Raw genomic sequence first — 25,322 nt, forward strand, 5'->3', positions numbered from 1 at the left:
AATTACTTTCTAATTATACAATACTAAATAGGATAATATTATTGAGACTGAGAGAGTTATATATTTATTAATTTAGATATTTAATATATATTTTAATAAAAATATTAAAAGAAATATAATTTTACGCTTGTTTTGTGTTTTAATTTGAATAATATTTCTAATATAGAGAATTGTATAAGTAATATAAAAATAATGAATGCAGTGTAATACTTTATTTAGGAAATGCATTGAAAAATTTTAGTTAAAAGAACACAAAAAATTTCGAATTTTTAAATATATTATGTAATTTCGAATTTTTTGATTTGATTTGAAAAAAAAAATTCAAATTTGGAAAAAACACATTTCGATTTATTGATTGATTTTATTTTTTTTTAAAATAAAAATTTCAAGTTAATTTGTATTTGACAAAATCTGAATGGAGAACATATTGAAAATCAAGAACAAAGCATTCAAACACATATGAGAAAGTTGACTTTGGCATTGCGTCGTTAATGGAGCATTATTAATTAGCGATATATTAATTAATTAAGAAATAAATTACATGGAGAACTGAGCTGTAATTTGATTAATTATTTTGTGTAGATTTATCACATCGGACTAATAAAAACTAATATTAATTAATGTAGATTTCGTTGGATTTTGCTGTTTATATAAAGAACATGGAAAATAATTACCAATAAAATTATCGGGGAGATTTTGATTTGATATTTTTAAAATATTTTTAAATTAACAACATCGTGCTAACAAATTATTGTTGGTTTTGCTGCTCTAGCTGTAACACGACAATTCGATAGGAACTAGACACGAGATAATTAAGTTTAGGTTAAAAGATTTCGATTTAATTATGTATATAGATTAATACAAATTCGGCATAATAATTCAATTATAATATATTAATATTAATTAATAAATTTATTATATATATATTTTTTTAATTTGATAATTAATTTATATATTAATTTAAATTAAGTTCAATCTTAATTCACTACACATTTTATACTAGAATCAATAAAAACTAGGTAAATTGTTTTTTTTTTTTAGTCCCGCTACTGGACCCCTTTATTATTTTAGTCCCGTAAGTAGAGCTTGTCGCAAACTAGTCCCATAAGTGAAAAATTTTCGTTGTTTTAGTCCTCCGGCGCCGGAGACACCCGCGTGGCTCGCCGGAGGTGACGTGTCCGCCAGGTGTCCCGCCAGGTCAGCGACACCCGGCGCACACGTGGATTTATTTATTTATTTATTTTAATTCTTTTTAATTGGACCAAATAAAAAAATAAAAAAATACAAATAAAATTAAAAATAAGTTTAAAAAAATTTAAAAAAATGAAAAAGAATAAAAAAAATCCATGTGTTTGCCAGGTCAGCGAAAATTGGTGGACATGTCACCTCCGGCGAGCCACGCGGGCGTCTCCGGCGCCGAAGGACTAAAACAACGAAAATTTTTTACTTATGGGACTAGTTTGCGATAGGCTCCACTTACGGGACTAAAATGATAAAGGGTCTAGTTACGGGACTAAAAAAACAGTTTACCCTAAAAACTAATATGATAGGACAACCTGACACGAACATGACAAAAAAAAATTGAGTTTGAGTCAAGAATTTCGATCTAATGACGAATATGGGTCAATACGAACCAAACACGATAATAAACATATTTAGTTAAAGTTGAGTGATTTCACTCTTTTAAAGTATTCAATCCATACGAATCGACCCAGGTCTATTCTTCCCCCTATAACAATATAATTAATGATTAATTTATATATTTTTCCTTCCAACTGAAAGTACTGCATTTACCATTTTGTTTGTTTTATTTAAAAATATTAGTTTTATATTATATTTATATAAATTACAAATTTACTATTATATATATATATAAATATAATATATATAAAAATTATTTTATACACTCTCATTAACTAATAAAATACTATTATTTTTTAAATGTGTTTTTGTTAAAAAATAATTGCAAATATGAGATATGACAAAATCAATATCACAAATCCAATAACACCGAGACTGAATTTTAGATCGAAATTGAATTCGAGCCTCACATAGACCCGATTTCCTTGAAACGAATTCAGCCCGCCATCGATCGTCTCCCAAGATATTATGAATTAAACAGAATAATGAATTTTGCGAACCGAACTTGATTGCAAAAGCTACAAAGAATTTTTGCTTAAGAAAGATTTTGGAAGTGATTTTCACTGGTCATTTCAACTTCTTTCTTCTTCTTTCATTTTTCATACATTGTTTTGTATTTTAATTTAAAGAATTTTTTTTAATATAAAAATAGAAAATTATATAAATAGTATAAAAATAATAAATGTCGTCTAAGTATATTAATTCATTCTAATTAAAATTGGATCTTTCAACATTAATTAGTTCTACAACAATTATTGAAAACAACAAAGTAAGAACTCAACCACAAATAACATAAATTCAGTTTAGTCAATGGTAGGATTATACTGTACATTTCTTCTACCTTGCTCATAAAAAATATGAATGCAAAATTAAAGAACCCAAATTCATCAAGAACCCAAAATTCATCATATACATATACATATACACATATATATATATTGATTGTACTAATAGACGATTATGAACTCGGCATTATTAGCTGATTATGGCCTGTGTATTTCGTTGAGGCATTCTTTGAAGACCAACCAGCGAATAATACGCTCCATTCGATCCTTTGGCCATTAATGATGAGTGTGTTCCCTTCTCGACCACTTTTCCTTTGTCCATCACAACGATCATGTCGCAATTCTGTATAGTGCTCAGCCTGTGAGCCACAACAATGCTCGTCCGCCCAACCATCACCATCTCCAGAGCTTCCTGCACAACTTTCTCCGACTCGCTGTCGAGCGCGCTTGTCGCCTCGTCTAGCAACAATATCGCCGGATTCTTAAGGATGGCACGAGCAATGGCGATCCTCTGTTTTTGGCCTCCAGACAGCTGCACCCCTCTGTCTCCACATAAAGTGTCGTACCCTTCCTTCAGCCCCGATATGAATTCATGAGCATTTGCTGCTTTGGATGCCTTTATGATCTCGGCTTCATCGATCTCTTCTAATGCTCCGTAAGCTATGTTTTCTCTGATCGTGCCGGCGAAAAGCGTCGGCTCTTGACTGACTAGTGCAATGTGCGTCCTTAAAGCCCTCAAGTTATATGTCTTGATGTTCTGTCCGTCGATTCTAACCTCTCCTCGAAGAGGATCGTAGAATCGTTCGATTAAGCCTATAATGGTTGATTTTCCGGATCAACTTTGGCCCACAAGTGCAGTAGATTCCCCCGCCTCAATCACTATGGAAAAATCTTTAAGCACCATTGTATCGGGTCGAGATGGATAAGCAAATTTGATGTTGCGCAGCTCGACATGGCCTGTTAGCTTAGTTGGTTTCACACCGGTCGCATCTTCTGGCTCAATCAACGAGCACCGATCCAAAACAGCGAAAATGGATCCAGCTGAATCAGCACCTTTGCTCAAATCATTCGTCATGGTTCCAGCCTGGGCTATGACGTTTCCTGTGCTTACAAGGATCATGAATGTCTGAAACATTGCTTTCGCCCCGATGGCACCTTCACCGATCAGCTTGCCACCGTACCAAAAATCTAAGGCCCACGTGAGTGTCATGAGACTCTGCGAAGTCCCGAGTCCAATGCCTGCATACCATGACTGTCGTATGCTTTCCTTTCGTGGCCCTTTTTGGACCTTATCGAGCATCTTGAGTATCCGAGCTTGAGAAGAGAAAGCAGTGACGGTCCGGAGATTTGAGACTGCTTCGGCTGCAAGCTTGCTACTTTTATCTTGAGCTTTCATCGATTTTTCTGACATTTTCTTTAGCAGAACGAGCTTACAGTAGAAGCATACAACGATCAATGGCTGCACGGCAATCATTAATAAAGCAAGCTTCCATGCGATGGCAAGTCCCAAGGTGCACGCAATCGTTACTGTAGAAAAGGTTTGGACAAGCAAAGACATTCGATCTCCAACCAAAGACCTCACCTGCAATATGTGATGCGTAAATATATATGATTATGTTCGATACTTTCTTTCGTATAATACTACTGACCTGCAAATAAAACAAGGCTAGTGAACTTACCACACCGGCATCTTTTGCTAGTCTAGAGCATATAGCGCCAGTTGCATTCTCATCTTTGTCGAACCACCCGATTTCGAAAGTGAGTATTTTGGACAACATTCTTTCTCTTATTCTCATTGTCAAGTGTTCCCCCATTGCTGCAAAGTTATAATGCTGAACGACATTGATCAGAAGGGATGCTACTGACAATGCTACAAAGGATAATGCATAAATCCTTGTCTTCTCCTTGATTTCATCATGATTTGGTAGGAAAAAAACAGATATGATCGATCCCATAGCGAAAGAATACAAGGGTTGTATAGCACCGAATAATGCTGCATTGATGCATCCTAATGTAGCTTGCTTCCATTCCGGAGAATTCATGGCTAATAATCTTCTAATCGAAGGTGTCGGAAATACTTGATCATGAGTCGCAGTTATGGTATTCGCTTCAACATAGTTTTCTTCATCTAAATTGGTCGAACTAGATCTACTAACCGAGGATAGCCGTCTACTACTTGTGTTGTGATTGTCATTGTTCACGATGGACGAAGAAGGTCCAGCTTTGTTATGATTAGTAAACTCTTTGGTTTTCTGCATCTCTTGTAGACGAACAAGCTTTGTGTAATGGCCGAAGTCATTTTCAATTAGCTCATTGTGCGAACCAATTTCCACGACCTCGCCATTTTGGATCACGGCGATAAGGTCAGCATTGCAAATGGTAGAAAGTCGATGAGCTATGATGATGCTCGTCCGACCAACTGTTGCCTTGTCGAGAGCCTCTTGGACTACTCGCTCGGATTCTGAGTCGAGAGCGCTGGTGGCCTCATCGAGTAGAAGGATATTGGGAGCTTTAATTATAGCTCTAGCTATGGCGATCCTCTGTTTCTGGCCACCGGACATCTGTATGCCTCTCTCACCAACCTGTGCGCAGACATGATCAACTATGGTTAAAAAATCAATCGAGGTAAAGGTTAGCTACTAAGACTTACTTATATACTAAAAAGTTATTACCTGAGTGTCATAACCTTGAGGCAAAAGATTAATGAAGTTATGCGCATTCGAAGCTTTCGAAGCTTCGATAACCTCTTCCATTGATGCATCTTCCTTACCAAAAAGTATGTTCTCCTTAATTGAGGTAGCAAAAAGGGCTGGTTCTTGACTCACCAATCCCATTTGTGATCTAAGCCACTTAAGCTGCAACTTGTCAATGTCGACGCCGTCAAGAAGAATGTTGCCCCCAAGAGGATCGTAGAATCGTTGCAATAAAGAAACAAATGTCGACTTCCCCGATCCACTTCCTCCAATCAATGCTACTGTCTTCCCTGCTGGGATTTTCAGATTGAAATCTTCGAAGACTTTGTTTTCGGGCCTCGAAGGGTATGAGAATTCGACATGTCTGAATTCAACTTGTCCGGATACAGTTGGTAGTATTTGGCCATCCATGCTGTCCGAATCAATCTTAGGAACTATTTCAATTACCTCATTTATGTGTTCTGCAACTGCTTTTGCCTCAGAGAAGTATTTTAGATTAGGCAAAGCCAAGCCGAGCGCTCTGTTCAATCAAGACAATAAAAATCTATTCAGATATAACTTAAAAAGTGGTAAAACTTGAATTGATTTCAAAATATATTTTGACAAGAGAAGATCATGTTCTTACAGTCCACCAACAATCATTGATACTCCAACGGCAAAGACAGTGCCTCCTCCGGCGCCGTGGTACATCACCATTCGACTGCCGTAATAAGTCATGAATGACCAAATCGCAAAGGTAACACCATTACTACCAATGGCCAAACCTTTAGCTAAGCCTTGCCTCAACCCCAACTTCACAGTACCCTCAAGAGCATTAGAGTATGCATCGATGATTTTGCTCTCGCAGACAAATGAATAAACTGTTCGAACTGAAGAAATTGCTTGCTCGACTATTACACCAGCTTTGTTATACTCATCCTTGATTTTTCTTGCAATGCTCATAAGGGCTCTTCCATACATCAAACCTGGTACTAGAAGAAGCACTATAAAAGGGAGCCCCACGATTGCTAGTCTCCACAACAATGTGAATGCGACCAGATAGGATGCCATGAACGACGAAATGCCTGATACAAAAACTGGAATCTGTAGGTTCATGCATCAAGAAAAAAGAATGTCTCAAGCCAAATATGCAATAAAAAAAAAAAAAAAACACTTGATAATCTATTAATATATATGTATTACCTTTTCACTAATGGTGTCTTGAATTACTAGACTATCTGTGGAAACACTTTGGATAATCTCTGCAGTGCTGGTTACATGTAGATCGAAATAACTTACGTCCTGTCTCATAATAGCTTTCAGATATCTTCTCCGTAGCCTTGACGTTTGTCTCTCTGCTGTTCTTGAGAAACAATATCCCGCTGAAGAAAGAAAGAATTATTTTTCCTATTATAGTTTTTTTAAATGCATTTAGGATAAATTATACTATCACTCAACTCTATATTTCATTAGAAATGCAAGAATTACCCTTTGTTAAAAATAAAATCTGTTTGTGTTAATATAAAGTCCACACAGAACTGTGATTTCGTATGACTAAGAATTAACATTCATTGTGTGATGGTTTTCAAATATTGACACATGCATTTATATTCTAGACAAGATAAATATGTACACTGATAATAAGCCTAAAGCTTAAGGATAGGATTAGGTTCTTATATGTGTGAACAAAAAATAGACGTGAGTTGTTTAGTAAGGGATGGTTTGGTGGTGGTGTGGGGTGACTCGTGATCTTGACGTCATGGGTTCAATCCCCCGATGTGTCTAGGTTGACTGACCTGCCACACATGGTTCGTCTAATGTTACTTGCCTTGTCGGGCCTAGTTTATAGGGTATTAAGTTCAGCATGAGGTTTACCTAGTGCACACTTTAGGATAGCTGCTTGAGGTTCCCACGTCATAAAAAAATAGACCTAAGTTTTAACGTTGTACTTATTTTATTATCCAAATTTATTTTTATTTATTTTTATTTTTTTTCGTTTTACTTTTTAGTAAAAAAGATATTACCTCCGTCCCATAAGAAGAGTACCGTGAGGTTTTCTCCGCGTTAATCTTTGAATATTAATTATTATATCAATATATAAAAATATCTCTATTAGTATCTTATAATACAAATACAATGATATTTATGGAGTAAATTATATAAATAAAAAGATATTTTTAATGTTAAGTATGCAAAAAATAAATGGTGTCGATTTTATGGGACAGATGTAGTACTATTTTTTTTTCTTTATCCTAAAAAGTAAAATTTTTATTTTAACCTATTTTTCTTAAAATCTGTATCTGGTCAAATAAGCATAATTTGATTATAGAAAGAGTATATCTTATTATTATTTTTAATATGTAATGCCTGATTCTTTTTCCAAAATATCCTAGTAAAATTTGATCTTGTCCCAAATGCAGATCAATTTGGATTAAACTAGAAAGAGCTCTAATCGAGCCGAACAGAGTCGGAGCTTGTCATGTTTGAGCTCGGCGTTAAAGACTCGAGCTCGGCTCGTGTTCGTTCGTTAAGAGGCACGAGCTAAAATTTTTGTTCGAGCTCGATTTGTTTAGTAATTTTTTTGTTCGTGTTCGGCTCGGTTCGTTAAGAAAAATTTTATTTTATTTATTTAATTTTTTTAAAAAAATTAAATTATGTTAATAATAATTATAATTTTTATTAATATATTTATATAAAAATAGAATGAAATATAATATATATATATAAAGATATATATAACTATTAATTATAAAAATATTAATTTAATTTTTCTAATATATACTGTCGAACATTCGCGAATAAGCTCGAGCTCGTTCGTGAACAGAACGAGCCAAAATTTGTGTTCGCGTTCGGCTCGTTTAAATTAACGAACGAGCTCTTAGCGAGCTCAAACGAGCCGAACCGAGCCAAGCACGAAAATTCACATAGGCGATGTAAGAGTGCGTGCTGTGAATATCATGTGCGGACAAAGGAAATAAGTAGCGACTTTTGTAAACATATGAAATATATTATTCTAGCGACATAAATACATAACAAAAGTAATGATAGGTAGAGTCAAGTTGAGGAATCAAACTAGACTCGATAAAGACTAAGGTTATATTGTATGTTGAAAATGTAAAAAATTTGAATATTATCACAGCTAGTACAAAGTACTGAAGAGTTACGATCTTGTTGGCATAGCCTTGTATAAGTCTATATTTGTAACTATATACTTCTTTCGTTCCATAACTAGATATTCATTTGTTTTTTCACATAGTTTTATAAATATTAGTATTATATTGGAATGTGGTAAGAATAAAGTAAAAATGACTAAAATAACCTTATTAGTATGTGTGATATAACGGTAATGATATTTGTGTAATATATTGTAAGTTGTAAGAGTATTTGTAATGTTAGATAGATGGTACCGTTACTAAAAAAAATAGATATTTTGTTATGGACAGAATAAATTAAAAAAATAATTTTTTTTTTTTTTTTATGGAACAGAGGGATTATATAATTTAATTATTTTATTGTAATCCCCTAATACTTTTTTAAAAATAGTCTAATAATATTCCTCGCCTTGCAATGTCCAAAAAATAGGTTAGTTTGGGTCGAATTCGATTATCAAATTATCTTGAGTTTCTTCTTCTTTTTTTTTTTTTTTTTTTTTTTTTTTTTTTTTTTCATCTTTTTGGTGATATTTATATAAATACTTTACAATAATTATTTTTATTCAATTTAAAGTAATCTGAATAATAGACAGCAATTTTTTTTATTTTTATTTTTGTTTTTATTATGGGATGAAATGTTATTCCATCATATGCAGTTATGGTAACAGAATGGGATTTTATGTACTAATAAAAAATACATATTCTATAATTTTTAAAATAATTCAAAATAAAAAATAATAGTAAAATTGTTAGAAAAATATCAAAATTATAACGGTGAAAATATTTAACCAAAAGTAAAATAAGCTAACGCAATGAGACCGAGACAGTCTAATTCAGATATATTTTCGATTGATTTATCATTACTTCTTTCTATTGAAAGAGTTTCATAAAGTGTATATAAAAGAAATTTTTTGTGTAAAAAAATTTGCAGAAATTTAAAATTTATCAATTTAAAATAGTTGTAATTTTTTTTTAAAAAAATTAATACTTACCAAGAAAGCCGGCCACAAATTGTGCGCAAGCAATGTAGCAAATCATTAGCACATTCTGAAATTCACAAAAATAAATAAATAAATAAAATAATAATAATAATTTCAAGATTAACACTATATTTTTTGCCACAAAAAATAAATAATTGTACTCTAAATTGATAAATAAAATAATAATAATAATTTCAAGATTACTACTATATTTTTGGCCACAAAAAATAAATAATTGTACTCTAAATTGTAAAAAAAATTCTACTGTTCCATTAATAAACTAATATTTTTTTTACTTGCACTTTAAATTTATCATCTTGATGTATTTTTAACATATATATTTACGTGAAATATTTTACAATGTCATATTTTTATTTCTACTAAATAAATATATATTTAAAAAAATAATTTATTTTTATAAAATTGATTAATATTATTAACCGTTATATTTATTTACCTATATGATAAGTAGATTATCATTTTACCTTTTTCCTTTTTCCGTTATTTTTACTATATAGTTTTATTAATTTTAATAAAAATATATTTATACATATCAAATTTAAGTAGTATTATTTTTAAAATTAAAGAAAAATTGCGAAAAATGCTCTGAGTGTAGGTTTAATTATTATTTTTGAATATTTTTTTTTAAAAAAAATTCTGTAATTTAAAATATTATGGGTACTCCAAGCAATAATTTTATTTCCGGTGTTGAAAAAATGCACGTGATCATCACGTGCGCCTTTGTGGCATGATCGACGTATACGTGAATGTCGTTAATGTTGTTGTTTTGTCGTCCGTGTGGTCGTCGAACAAGTGATGTAGAATTATTATTTTTTTTTTCACTTTCATAATTTAAGACATTATGTGTACTCCGAGTATTATTTTTGTCCTCCAGCGCCTGAAAAACAATATGTTCTAGGCTTATTTATTTTATTTTTATTTATTTCAATTCCAATTGGACCAAACTAAATTTTAAAAAATATATATATATTTTTAAAAAATTCTACGTCACCTATCCGACGACTCTAGAACAAATTATAATTTCGGTGCCGGAGGACAAAAATAATAACCGGAATACACATAATGTCCTAAATTTCGAAAGTGAAAAAAATTAATTTCACGTCATTTGTCTGACGACCACGCGGAGGACAACACAACGACGTCGATATCCACGTATGCATCAGGCAATGCCACGAAGACGCACGTGACGATCACGTGTATTTTTCCGACACCGAATAACAAAAATAATGCCCAAAATACATATAATATTCTAAATTGTGAAAGTGAAAAAAAAAAGAAAAAAAAAAAAGTATTCGAAAATGATAATTACATTTTACATACAAGCCATCTTTTACCATAAAAAGTTATAAAATATGAAAAAGAAAAAAGAAAAGAAAAGAAAAAAAAGTACACACACCTTTAATTATTTTAATTAGTCCGTTTTTGTTGTTTAAGTGACCATGTGTACAGAAATGATTTCACTGCAACAAAGTTATCTATATTTTTTTTTAATAAGCAAATAATAAAAGATAATTAAAAATAAATTTGATTACTGAATTTAACTAATATGTTATAATTTTATGTATAAAGTTAGTAAAATAAATTAATTACTCCCACATTTGTATCTTAATTCAAATAGACTAAGAACATGGTCTGAATTGCTATGTTTGTTCGTGGATTTTAGAGTTGGGTTGGAGATCTCAAATAATAAAATTTTAAATTGAATTAATTATTTGATATAAATTTTTTAAATATTAAATTTAATTTTAAGCGTAATATAAAAAATATAGATTTGATTTAATATATATTTTTTTAAATAAAAATTTTCTTGATGTAAAAAAAAATAGAAAAAAAATGATAAGGAAAAATTACGGTGAAGAATTCTTCTTTTTAATTTGAAATTGAGTTTAATTAGTACGGATCTTGGTATAATATTATTAAAAAAAAAATTAAGTAATATTCTTTTATGAAAAACCAACCATATAAATTGAATATTATTAATTTATTTTCAAAAAAATAAATACAGTATATCTTTTGTATTACATTTAATTAAAAATAATTTTTTTTAGTAATTTCGGAATTCTAGCTTTATGATTACAAATTTATTCTCACACTACCATTGCGGACTTAATAATTACTGTATTAACAAATATTTTACCTTACAAAGTAATAATAATTATTATTATTATAAACAAATGGTGGCATTCCTCAACGAGTCATTATATTCTTCCCCAAATGAAATAAAAAGTGTGAAAAACCAGATGGATCATATAGAAAGAGACAGGATGTAAACAATAAATATATATATATATATACACACAGATGAATGAATCAATTAAGCAACGAACCTTGTTGATGGAGTGAGTGAAAGTATCATCAGCCATTGAAGAAGAATTCTGAGACTGCTGATCAGAAGTTCCCATGGTGTTCATGAGCTTGCTGGAGACGAAGATGGTGACAGGTAAGGATATCCCATCGCAGAAGGCACCCAGAAACCCTAATCCCATCAGCAACATATCCACCCAATCCCCATGCATAAACATACCCATCGCCCCACCCCCACCCCCACCCCTCCTCTTCATTTTCCCCTCCATACAAAAAACACTACTTCTTCTCTCCTTCTCCCCCACCCTCTCTCTCTCTCTCTCTCTCTCTATATATATATATATATATAGAGAGAGAGAGAGAGGGGGGGGGGGGGGGGGGGGCGGGAGATTGAAAAATACAAAATGTTGAGTATTTTTTTAATTCAATATCAATTTATTTTTTTAAATATAATTATATTATATAATAAATATTTGATTTTAAATACTACATGTGTCCGGTTCTAAGGGTCTCGTTTACTTTTTGTGATATTTGAATATTAATTATTATATCAAAATATAGTATAAATTTTAAAAAATTGCAAAAATACTTTATTAGTGTCCTATAATACTAATAAGACATTTGTAAAAAAAATTATAAAAATATAAGAATATTTTTAATGTTAAATACAATATCACAAAAAGTAAATGTGACATTTAGAGGCAGACGGAAGTAGTATATCAAAAAAAAAAAATCCTCGATGAATATTACAAATATACAATGGGTGTACTTTTTTTTTATTTTTTTTTTATGGGATTTTTCAAAAAATATACTATTTATCAAATTATTTCTCTTAAAATATATCAAATTAAACATTTTTTTAAAATTTTTTTATATTGTACTAAAAATTAATTTTAAATTTAAAATATTACATCAATACTTATTTATATCATACCAAACTATTTAAATTCAAAATTTTTATTATTTAAATTCTAACTCAAAATTCAAACGTCTAAACAAAAAACACACCTACACATTCACACAATATATGATATACTCCCCTCGTTCGGTGATAAATTTTTCATTTGACTTTTGCACGCGGATTAAAGTAAATTAATATTTTATAAGTATATAGGATAATAAAGTAACGTAATATTTTTTTTACCCTTGAAAATTAATATGAAAAAGTAAAAAGTATGAATAGTTTGGTATTTATTTAAAAGATTTTTTTTTTAAAAAAAAAAAGAAATTGATTTGAACAAATTAAAATGATAATTAGAAATTTAGTAGCGGACGGAGGGAGGGAGTATATTCTATCTATTTATAAAAAATTAACAATTAAATACAAAATATTATTTTTTATATCTTTGAGATACGATTCTCTATACTTAATCTATATATATATAACATATTTACTTAAGAGCACAATCCAAAATTTTATTAAAAAAAAAAAGGGATTGTATTTTAAATTCACTATTTATTTTATTTTTTTTCTCAAAAATATTAAATTAAATACTTATTTTTTATTTTTTATATTATAGTAAAAATTAATTTTATATTCAAAATATCACATCAACGCCTATTTATATTAAGTCATACCATTATTCAAATTCAAAATTTTTATTATTAAAATTCCAATTCAAAATCCAGTCGGCATTGCCTCATTAATGACACTAATTAATGCATAGATAGAACTGAGCTGTATTAATTTGGTCAATGCATAGATGTCTTGGGATTTTGTTGTTCACAGAAATCACGTAGATAATCATTATCAATTAAATTATTGGGGAGCGATATTCTGATTTGATACTGTGCATATATTTTAATTAATTAATTAATTAATTAATCACATCGTGCTCACAAATTATTGTTGGTTTTGTCGCTTACAAAATAATGAAATGATTAATTTATACATAGCTTCAACCTTGCCTTTTATGTGAATAGTAAGTAAATAATACTGCCTCCTTCCCACCACCACACTTAAACCTTTGGATCAGGGACACGATATTTAAGGCGATGATGTTTAATTAGTTAATAATAATTAATTATTATATTATTATATTATTTTTTTAATAATTAATAATATTTATATTTTAAAGTAAATTTAATATATATTATTAAAAAAATTAAAATATATGTTTAAATATTTAAAAACTATATAGCAATTAAAAAATATATGCAATATGGATATCATTTTGTAGAGAATAAAATTTTCAATAATACAAGTAAATAAAAAAAATATTTTTGTTTATTTATAATTAACATAAATCAATTTTATAAAAGATATGTAGTGTTAAGTATAAAAATATTTATTTTTTTGAAGAGAGATATAGAAATAAAGGGGTTTTAAGTGGGTCATACTTCATTTGTGATGTTGTATATTATGCAGTTAATTAAGTTGATTTGTATTTATTAAATATGTTTTGAATTAATAATTTTTACCAAAAATAGAAAGATGTCAATTGTTATAAGACAAACAAAAATAGAAATAGTATAAGTGTGGTGGGACGGAGGGAGTATTATAAGAAACTCTTGCAGAAAAAAAGAGTTTGTATCTTAGCTGTAGTTTAAAATTAATTTGAAGGAATGTTGATTTGCACTTGTTTGAATGGTATTTTGATATTATATTTTGTAATGATAAATACTCCGTCCGTCCCATAAATATAGTCTTAATTGAGTTGGACACGAGATTTAATAAATATTGATATTATATTGGTAGTTGGTAAAAAGTACGAATAAAAGACTATTTTGCCTTTGTGAGTGTATTAGTGTAAAAAGTAGTGACAATTGTGTAATAAAAATGAAAAAGTATGGATAATTTTATGATTATATAGTTATTTATGAAAATAAGACTATTGTTTTGGGATGAACAAAAATAGTAAACAAGACTATTGTATTGGGACGAAAAGAGTAGTATATTTTATTAAAATCCGTGTAAAATAAATAATATTAATTTAAATTTAAAATAAAAAATATATATATAACCTTTAAAATAGTCCAAATGCTTCAAATATTATTAGAAAAAAAGAAAAAGAAAAATTGTGTAACCAAGCAAGATTGTATAGATATATTTTTGCACCTTTCCTGTTACTTAAGCTCAAACTCGTATTTTCAATAAAAACAATTAAATAATTACATATTAGATATTGTTAAATAAGAATATCGTATTTCCTTGTAGATTTGAAAGTTGAATTTATAATTTTGAATAATGAAATTTTTTAATTAAAATATTTTTTAATTTTATACAAATAAATATAGATGCAATATTTAATAATAAAATTATTTTTAATTAATATAAAATAAAAAACTAATTATTTAATTTTATATTTTTTGTAGAAAAAAAAATATTTTAATAAAATTGTGTTCTTTTGTCGTTTTTACCGTAGATTTTTACTATTTATATGTTTTTTTCCCTCTAAAAATCATATCAAACAATTTTTTTTTTTAATATTATATTATAAATTTATTTTATATTCAAAACATTATATCAGTATTTATTTATATAACATCAAACAACTACTCAAATTCAACTTTTTATTATTTAAAAATCCAAACCCAAAATCTCAGCCCCACAAACATACCTAAGGGTTTGTTTATTTAACCCCAAATCCCAAACTTTTATTATTTTGACTATGTGTCTCTCACAAAATATTTCATCATACATTATTTTAATATCAAATTTAAATCAAAATTTTTCAAACTATATCAAAAGAAACAAACCCTTATATTTATCCAATCAAAAAATACATGTGAAGTTAAATTCTTTAATAGCCAAAAAGTATTTATAGAAGAGTGACATTTGTGTTTACTTATATTTTAGTATACTCAACTAACTTTATACACAATCGGGTCATTCAGAAAGCGTCAAATTCTTGTAGATCAAGTAAAAAAATCCCTCGCTAGGTTCAATTCTGGGTGGATGCTATGTGTGAGTTTTCTTAACTTTGCTTATTAATTTTGGTATTTTTAAAAATTAAAATAGTTTTTAGTAATAATCTTTTTTTATGAAAGAATAGATCATTGACACATAGAGTTTGAAAGGAAAAAAAAAAAAAAAAACTAAAAACATGAATTTGAAAATATAAAAGAACTGACCTATAATTATATGATTAAAACCAATTAATTGTAATTCAAAATTTTATAATTTTCAAAACTTCTCACTCTAACTCCCAAATTCATGTCCAAAGAGTGTGAGAATATCATAAGACTAGAATAATACAAAGTCATTTAATTAAGACAACCTTGGGATTGATATACTCCCTCCGTCTAGATACCGTGTCTGCTACACTGTAGATATTTTAGGAGAGGTGAAATTAGTAGATAATTAAGAATGTATTAGTGAAAATAATTATTCTATAATATAAATAATTATAAATTAAAATTAAGATAATTAATTAGTTTAATTAAAATTAAAAAAAATTAAAAAATTTAAAATGAGATTAAAGTGTGTAATCATTTTTTTTTAAAAAAAGGAAAATGACACGTGGAACATACAAAAACTACAACGTGGACATGGTAGAAGGAGGGAGTACATTTCTTTCTACCTTGCCCTTTAAAAAAAAATAAAAAATGAACTATCATTTCTTTCTCTGTAGACTAACCAACGAATAGTACGATCCATTTGATCCTTTGGCTAGTAGCGATGAGTGTGTTCCTTTCTCCACCACTTTCCCTTTCTCCATAACTACGATCATGTCGCAATTCTGTATAGTGCTCAGCCTGTGCGCCACCACAATACTTGTCCGGCCGATCATCACCCTCTCCAATGCTTCCTGCACAATTTTCTCTGACTGGCTGTCGAGCGCGCTCGTCGCCTCGTCTAGTAATAAGATTGCCGGATTTTTAAGGATGGCACGAGCAATGGCGATCCTCTGTTTTTGGCCTCCGGACAGCTGCACTCCTCTGACTCCACAGAAAGTGTCGTATCCTTCCTTTAGCCCTGATATGAATTCATGAGCATTTGCAGCTTTGGATGCCTTGATGATCTCGGCTTCATCGATCTCTTCTAATGCTCCGTAAGCTATGTTTTCTCTGATTGTGCCGGCGAAAAGCGTCGGCTCTTGGCTGACTAGTGCAATGTGCTTCCTTAAAGCCCTCAAGTTATATGTCTTGATGTTCTGTCCATCGATTCTAACCTCTCCTCGAAGAGGATCATAGAAACGTTCGATTAAGCCTATAATGGTTGATTTTCCGGATCCGCTTTGGCCTACAAGTGCAGTAGATTCCCCTGCCTCAATCACTATGGAAAAATCTTTAAGCACCATTGTATCGGGTCGAGATGGATAAGCAAATTCGATGTTGCGCAGCTCGACATGGCCTGTTAGCTTAGTTGGCTTCACACCGGTCGCATCTTCTGGCTCAATCAACGAACACCGGTCTATGATAGAAAAAATAGATCTAACTGAATCAACACCTTTGTTTAAATCATTGGTCATGGTTCCAGCCTGGGCTATGACATTTCCCGTGCTTACAAGGATCATGAATGTCTGAAACAGCGCCTCCGCTCCAATGGTGCCTTTTGCTATCAATTTGCCACCATACCAAAAATCTAAGGCCAATGTTAGCATCGTAAGACTCTCGGAAGTCCCGAGTCCAATTCCTGTGTACCATGACTGTCGTATGCTCTCCTTTCGCGGCCATTCTTGGGCTTTCTCGAGCATTCTGAGTATCCGAGTTTGAGAAGAGAAAGCTGTGACAGTCCGGAGATTGGAGACTGCTTCCGCTGCAAGTTTGCTACTTTCATCTTGAGCTTTCATGGACTTTTGCAACATTTTCTTTAGAAGAACACCTCTACAATAAAAGCATGCAATGATCAATGGCTGTGTGGAAATGATTACTAAAGCAAGCTTCCATGCGATGGCAAGTCCCATTGTGCACGCGATGATTATTGCAGAAAAGGTTTGGACAAGCAGAGACATCCGATCGCCTACCAGAGACCTCACCTGCAATATATCGATAATATGGTTATGTTCAATACCTTTTTTCCATACAAAGCTACATATGCAAAAGTAGAACAAGGGTAGTGAATTTACCACGCCGGCATCTTTTGCTAGTCTAGAGCATATAGCGCCGGTTGCATTCTCATCTTTATCGAACCACCCGATTTCAAATGTGAGCATTTTGGACAACATTCTTTCTCTTATTCTCCTTGTCAAGTGTTCCCCCATTGCCGCAAAGTAATAATGCTGACCGACGTTGATCAAAATAGATGCTACTGCCAGCGCGAGAAAGCATAATGCGTATATCCTCGTCTTCTCTTTTATTTCGTCGTGATTTGGTAGGAAATAAACAGATATCATCGATCCCATGGCGAAGGAATACAAGGGCTGTACAGCACCGAATAATACTGCGTTAATGCATCCTAATGTAGCTTGCTTCCACTCCGGCAAATTCATGGCTAATAGTCTTCTCATCGAAGGCGTCGGAAATACTTGATCATAAGCCGCAACTATAGTTTTGTCTTCTCCATGGTTTTCTGTATCGAAATTGGCGGATATCTGTCTGCTACTCGTGGTTTGAATGTCATTGATCATGATGGACGAAGAAGGTACGACGCTATTATGACTAGTATAATACTCTTCGGTTTTCTCGGAATATTGTAAGCGAACAAGCTTTCTGTAATGGCCGGTGTTGTTCTCGATTAGCTCATCATGCGAACCGATCTCCACGATCTCGCCATTTTGGATCACGGCGATGAGGTCAGCATTGCGGATGGTGGAAAGACGATGAGCTATAATGATGGTGGTCCGACCAACTGCTGCCTTGTCGAGAGCCTTTTGGACTAATCGCTCTGATTCTGAGTCGAGAGCACTGGTGGCCTCGTCGAGTAGAAGGATTTTAGGAGCTTTAATTATGGCTCTAGCTATGGCGATCCTCTGTTTCTGCCCACCGGACATCTGTACTCCTCTCTCGCCAACCTGCACACCGATGTGATTAACCATGGTTAAAAATTAACCAAGGTTGAGGTTATCTGCTACGTCTACTTACATGCTAAAGAGTTATTACCTGAGTGTCATAACCTTGAGGCAATAGACTGATGAAGTTATGAGCATTGGAAGCTTTCGAAGCTTCGATGACATCGTCCATCGATGCATCTTCCTTACCGAAAAGTATGTTCTCTTTGATTGAGGTAGCGAAGAGGGCGGGTTCTTGACTCACCAACCCCATCTGTGATCTTAGCCACTTAAGCTGTAAATTTTTTATGTCGACGCCGTCAAGGAGAATCTCGCCTCCAAGAGGATCATAGAATCTCTGTAATAAAGAAACAATTGTCGACTTCCCCGATCCACTTCCTCCAACCAATGCTACAGTCTTTCCTGCTGGGATTTTTAGATTGAAGTCTTCGAAGATTTTGCTTTCGGGCCTCGATGGGTATGCAAATTTGACATGTCTGAACTCGACTTGTCCGGATACAGTTTGTAGTATCTGGCCATCGATGCTGTCCGAATCAATCTTAGGGACTCTTAGCATGACCTTCTTTATGTGTTCTGCAGCTGCTTTCGCCTCGGAGAAATATCTTAGAGTTGGTAAAGCTGGGCCAAGCATGCTGTTCAATCAAGACAACAAAAGTGTATTCGATGTAATATTTTAAATGAAAAATGTATTCCGAGCATAAAGATGTAGCTGCTGCGAACAAACTAGGAAGATAAGTAATGTCCTTACAGTCCACCAATACTCATCGTTAATGCAACAGTGTAGACAGTGCCTCCTTCAGCGCCATGGTACATAACCATTCGACTGCCGTAATAAGACATGAAAGACCAAATTGCAAAGGTAATCCCATTACTACCAACGGCCAAGCCTTTGGCTAAGCCTTGTCTCAGCCCCAATTTCATTGCCCCCTTAAGAGAATTAGAGTATGCATCGATGATCATGCTCTCGCAGACAAATGAATAAACCGTTCGGACCGAAGAAACTGCTTGTTCGACTATTACACCAGCTTTGTTATACTCATCGTTGATTTTTCTTGCAATGCTCATTAAGACCTTCCCATACATCAAACCTGGTATTAGAAGAAATACGATAAATGGGAGCCCCACAATTGCTAGTCTCCACAACAATGTGAATCCGACCACATAGTATGCCATGAATGAGGAAATACTCGACACGAAAACTGGAATCTGTAGGTTCATGCGTGTCAAGAAACAAGAATGTTCTCAAGCTCCGTTTGTAATAATAATTGAAAAAGTATACTTGATAATCCATGATTGTATGCATTACCTTTTCGCTAATGGTTTCTTGGATAAGTAGACTATCTGTGGAGACACTTTTGATGACCTCTGAAGTGCTGTTTACATTCAGATCGAAGTAGCCGATATCTTGTCTCATTACAGCTTTCAGATATGTTGCTCGTAGCCTTGAAGCTTGTCTCTCTGCTGTTCTGGAGAAACAATATCCCCCTGAAGAAAGAAGTCATTATTATTCGTAGTTATTACACTATGTTTGTTCCTAAACTACTTCTCCGAATATGACTTTCATAGTTCACTACGAGAAAATATCATTTTGTAACAAGATTTTTTCGTCATTAAATTCACTTTTTCCGTTACTAATGATATTAGAGACGGAATTAATGATGAAATTACGTTAGCTACGTGATCTCTAGTGACGGAATTCCGTTACAAATATACTATTTTTTTTTGCAGTGGTTGGACATGACTTTTTCGATAGTACTTCATTGCTAAAAAATATTGCTCTATTGATTACTTTCTATGTTCACTTAAAAAATAAATATTTATTTTTTGTACGGAATTTAATAAAATATTAATATATTTTAACAATAGTTAGTGATGATTTTGGTATGTAAAAGTTCAAGAGAAAATTGCAAAAACATTACATATCGCATATTTCATTATCACTTTTATCCTGGTAAAATATGTCATAGGTTTACAAAACTAGTTATTTATATCATTTATTAATAGAAGTTTATTTTAGAAATTTCATGTTGCATTTGGAAGCCTATTAAGAAGCTAAAGCCAAGTGATATTTTAGGTTCTATATTGGCATGAACTCTCTTATATCTTACTTTCTACATCTCTCTCTCTCTATATATATATATATAGATAATTACAAAAAATATTCCCCGCTTATACCCTATTATCATTTTTGTCCTATATTTACCTCGCTGACAAAATATATTTCGTTGTTATTTATGTCTTTTGCCCGCGCGTGACATTCACACCACGCGCCCTTACGTGCGATCACGCGTCGCCAAAGGATAGAAATAACGATTTTTGCAAATATGTGAGATATATTTTGCCAACGAGATAAATACAGAATAAAATTGATAATGGGATATATATATGGGATATTTTTTACAATTTTTCCTATATATTTAATGTAATTTTTTGATTATATTTCAAGAGTACCTAATAAAATTCTTGATTATATAATGTTATCTTTCTTCAATTTTATTTTATTATTATTATTATTAGGGTAAATTATTTTTTTTAATCTCGTATCTGACTCCCTTTATTATTTTAGGATATTAAGTGAATCCTATCTAAATATAGTCATATTTCGTAAATAAATTTTTGTTATTAAAATGGTCATTCGGTGCCGGACTCACCACGCTGGCAACCGCTGTGTTGACATAGCGCTGACGCAGCTAACATGTCATCGCCACGTAGATGCCACGTCGGAGGACTATTTTAGCGAAAAAAAAATTTACTTGCAGGAGTATTTTAAAATATAGTCTACTTAAATATCCTAAAAATAATAAAGGAGGTCATATACGAGACTAAAAAAATAATTTGCCAAGATATTTTGTAATTTTTTTTTAAAAAAATTCCACTTGTCGCCAGCGTCGCATCTACGTGGCGATGACATGTCAGCCGCATCAGCACCACGTCAGCAACGGCGGGCCAGCGTGGCAAGTCCGACACCAGAATACCATTTTAGCGAAAATTTTTTACTTACGAGACTATTTTCAGACAGAGTTCACTTAGAATCCTAAAATGATAAAATGTGTCAGATACGACTATAAAAACAGTTTACCCTTATTATTATTATTATTATTATTGTGTTTTACCAATAACTTTACGGTCAAAATCTATCATCACGCCACCTTATAAATATATTTTATGCATTTTTATTAAAATATAAAAAAATGTTATATAATTTACTCGTATTTATATATAAAGTAATAAAGGAAGATGTGTATAAATGAATATATATATATATATACTACAGAAATTTTAAATTTGTCAAGATAAAAATAATACTAGTATAAATTTATAAAGAATCAGTACTTACCAAGAAAGCCACACACAAATTGTCCGCAAGCAATGTAGCACATTATTAGTGCATTCTGAAATTCACAAAAAGGAAAAAGCAAATAAATTTATGATTACCAATATATTTCCGGCCGTAATAAAATATTTTCTTTCCTGTTCTTTGAATTTAGGGAAAATTAACTTACTCATTTATTATTTTAGTCTCGTAATTGAAGTTTATATAGAAATTATTTCGTAAATAAATTTGTTTTGACACCATTGGTCTTCCGCCCTGAAGATGTGTACGTGACACTTGTCTGGTATGCCAAAGCAATCATGTCCAAATTTTTCACGTGTTTGCCGAGTGGCGCCTACGTGGCAGTCACTGTGCTCCAGCATGCTAAATGAGTGTCACATGCGCATCTTTGGTGTCGAAAGACTAATTGTACTAAAAGAACTATTTACGAGATGTTTCTATACAAGCTTTAATTTTAAGTTGCAAGAATAAAATGATAATTTACCAAGAACACAAGCTAAACTTTTTTATTTACATGCATTAAGATCAACTCGGAGAACATTTTAAAGAAGGTTAAGGAAATAAAACCCAAATGAAAATGAAAAAATTGGTTTGAATAGATATATTTTTTTTTACGTAGATTATAAGAAATTATATAAATAATGAATGTGTGTAATATATTAATTTTTTAGAAAAAAATATATTTTCACAAAAAAAACACACCATACAAATGAACGTTAGTTTAGGTACTGAGTAGATCAAATAAACACTATACTGATTTGACTCAGTCAATATAATCAAAATAGATGACGTATGTTATATGTTTTTTATGCTGAAAATTAATAATATATTGTATTGCATATGGTATTTCATGTACCATTGGAATATTTGTTGTATATTGTATTATTATGTAGCGTCATTTATGCGATATCTGTCTTGTATATAGGTACTGGGTCAAATTAGTACCATATTGATTTGATCATGTAGCATTTAAACTCAAGCGTTACAAATTATGTGTAATATGTGTATTTTATGTCACATTTTATATTTTTTTCATATATAATAAATTCATATTCTCAACCGTTACAAATTATATGTGTAATGTATGTGTATTTTATGTCACATTTTATATTTTTCCATATATAATAAATTCATATTCAACAATTATATTACCCTACAAAAATATTTTATATTTTTTCATATATAATAAATTCATATTCAACAATTATATTACCCTACAAAAATATTAATATAATACCCTGTCCCTTCTGTGTATACTATTTTAATATTTTTGTTTGTCTTACACAAATGTATTTCTATATTATTGTAAAAATATTTTTACATTAATACTAAAAGAGCATCATTGTTATATAAATTATGAAAAAAATATTATATATATAGTAAAATGATAAAAATATCAAAATTTTCCAGCACACAATTACAAATTGTTCCGTAAAGGACAGTCTGGTAGTGTGGGGGTTAGAAACATCTGACACCGCAGGTCACCAAATTGATAGTTAAAATAGTGTAAAGTCAATTTTGTCCTTGCTTTTTTGATAAAAAAATAATTATATAATAATAAAATAAAATATTTATGTAAAATAGTGAAATTATAATTATTAAAAAGAAAATGTACACGTTAACGTAAGGCGGACGTTAAGGCCGGACAAAAGGAATATTATTAATCACTCTATTATAATAATAATAATAATAATAATAATAATAATAATAATCCCTATGTTCCTAAAGAATAATCATATTTACTTTTTGTAAATAATTTTTTTAATACTTGTATTAGATTGGTTTATAATAGAAAAAATTAAAGAAAAATATCTATTAGTATTGTGTAATATAAAAATAATTATATTTAAATAATATATTGTAAATTATAAAAATATTTATTATGTTAGATAGTTATTACAATTACCAAATTTAAAAACTATATTCTTATATAGAACTGACATAAATAAAAAATGACACTCTTTTACGGGATTAGGGGTAATAGAAGTGTATTTGTGTTTTGGATCAATGTATTTTTTACAATAAATATAAAAATTTGTATCACTAATATAAAAAATAATATTTTATATTAAAATATTGATTTTCTTTTATGTAAAGTATATGTATTATATATATATATTGTATATTTTATCATTTCTATAGGCAATCGTATCACCCAAATATAGATTGGATGAACAAACCCGACCATCTTCTTCCCGGAATATAATAAATTAAAACAGTGAAGAACCAGACAGACGACGAAGAAGAATAATTCATCATATACAAATTAAATATGTCTACAGAGAGGAATTAATTAATGAACCAACCTTATTGATAGCGTGAGTGAAATTGTCAGCCGCCATTGAAGAAGAACTCTGAGACTGCAGATCAGCTGAGTTTCCGATTGTGTTCATCAGCTTGCTCATGACGAACATACTCACAGGCATTGCTATCCCATCGCAGAAGGCACCCAGAAACCCTAACCCCATCAGCACCATATCCACCCAATCCCCATGCATAAACATACCCATCCCCCCACCCCCACCCCCACCCCTCCTCTTCATTTTTTCCTCCATACCTAAAAGCTACTACTTCTTCTTCTACTTCCCTCTTGCCTTAGGGTTTGGGAAACACAAATTTTATATATGTAGAGAGAGAGAATTAAGGCTGTCTTACTAAAGGAGAGAAGGGGAATTACTAAACAATAATGCTATTTATTTATACACTTTCTATTACTATATTCGTCAAAAAAAAAATTATTTTTTATTTTTACTTTGATTTTTAATTTATAGCACATATATCTTTGTTAATGATTTGTTTAGGGTTTAACAATTTTTTTTTAGGGATGTGTAGCTTTGATTTCTTTTACTTTTTTTTTATGTTGAGAAATTATTTTATTAATTATATTTGTAAGGATAAATGTGAAAATTTTGTAAAAAAAAAAAAAAAGATTTGGGCAGATAGTATATATAAAAGACAATTACTATTTTATTTTTCTGTAATTATTTTATAAACAAATGTAAAAAAAAAAAAAAAGGCTTCATATATATATATATATATATTTGCATATAAAACTATATATCATGTACATTAATTTAAGATGAAATTATATTTGCTTTTGCATGGGACGTGAGGCTTTGTTCAATTAACCTATTTTTGAATGTCACAATTTTCTTTTAATTTTGAAGTATTAAAGATTACAATATATACATTTTAACACAATTATATACTAATATATATTTTATTCACTCATAAAAAAAATTAACAATTCAATACAAAATATTATTTTTTATATTATCGACACGATTCCTTATACCTAACATAAAATATATATATATATTAATTAAAAAAACACAAAGTGGACACACATACTTTTCTTTTTGTAAATTTAATACTATTAAGAAAAATATCTCATAAAAAATGCATATTTTTAAAAAAAAACATTTAAAAAAACCTATTTTGTTTGCATATGCCTTTCGAAATTGGGTTTTAGAAAACTTTAAAAATAATAATGGTAATAATAAAATTAAATATTTTATATGATAATTTTATGAGATAAAA

General features: G+C 30.7%; 2 protein-coding genes across 2 annotated transcripts; both read right to left on the minus strand.

Moving 5' to 3' along the window:
• Positions 1-2,602: 2,602 nt before the first annotated feature.
• On the minus strand, positions 2,603-11,773 carry LOC127248698 (ABC transporter B family member 15-like). The gene is made up of 7 exons (XM_051271185.1): positions 11,579-11,773; positions 9,243-9,297; positions 6,302-6,480; positions 5,745-6,202; positions 5,099-5,639; positions 4,106-5,008; positions 2,603-4,008 (listed from the first exon to the last, which is right to left on the minus strand). The coding sequence occupies exons 1-7, from the start codon at positions 11,771-11,773 to the stop codon at positions 3,262-3,264; spliced, it is 3,078 nt and encodes a 1,025-aa protein (XP_051127142.1). The 3' UTR covers positions 2,603-3,261.
• A 4,299-nt stretch (positions 11,774-16,072) lies between these two features.
• Positions 16,073-24,286, minus strand: LOC127248455 (ABC transporter B family member 15-like). Its single transcript, XM_051270795.1, has 7 exons — positions 24,089-24,286; positions 21,786-21,840; positions 19,755-19,933; positions 19,197-19,654; positions 18,540-19,080; positions 17,567-18,451; positions 16,073-17,476 (listed from the first exon to the last, which is right to left on the minus strand). The coding sequence occupies exons 1-7, from the start codon at positions 24,284-24,286 to the stop codon at positions 16,112-16,114; spliced, it is 3,681 nt and encodes a 1,226-aa protein (XP_051126752.1). The 3' UTR covers positions 16,073-16,111.
• Positions 24,287-25,322: the final 1,036 nt, after the last annotated feature.

Source organism: Andrographis paniculata, unplaced genomic scaffold (genome assembly GCF_009805555.1).
Source record: "Andrographis paniculata isolate CXL003 unplaced genomic scaffold, ASM980555v1 Contig34END, whole genome shotgun sequence".
In the NCBI taxonomy this organism is placed as follows: Eukaryota; Viridiplantae; Streptophyta; class Magnoliopsida; order Lamiales; family Acanthaceae; genus Andrographis; species Andrographis paniculata.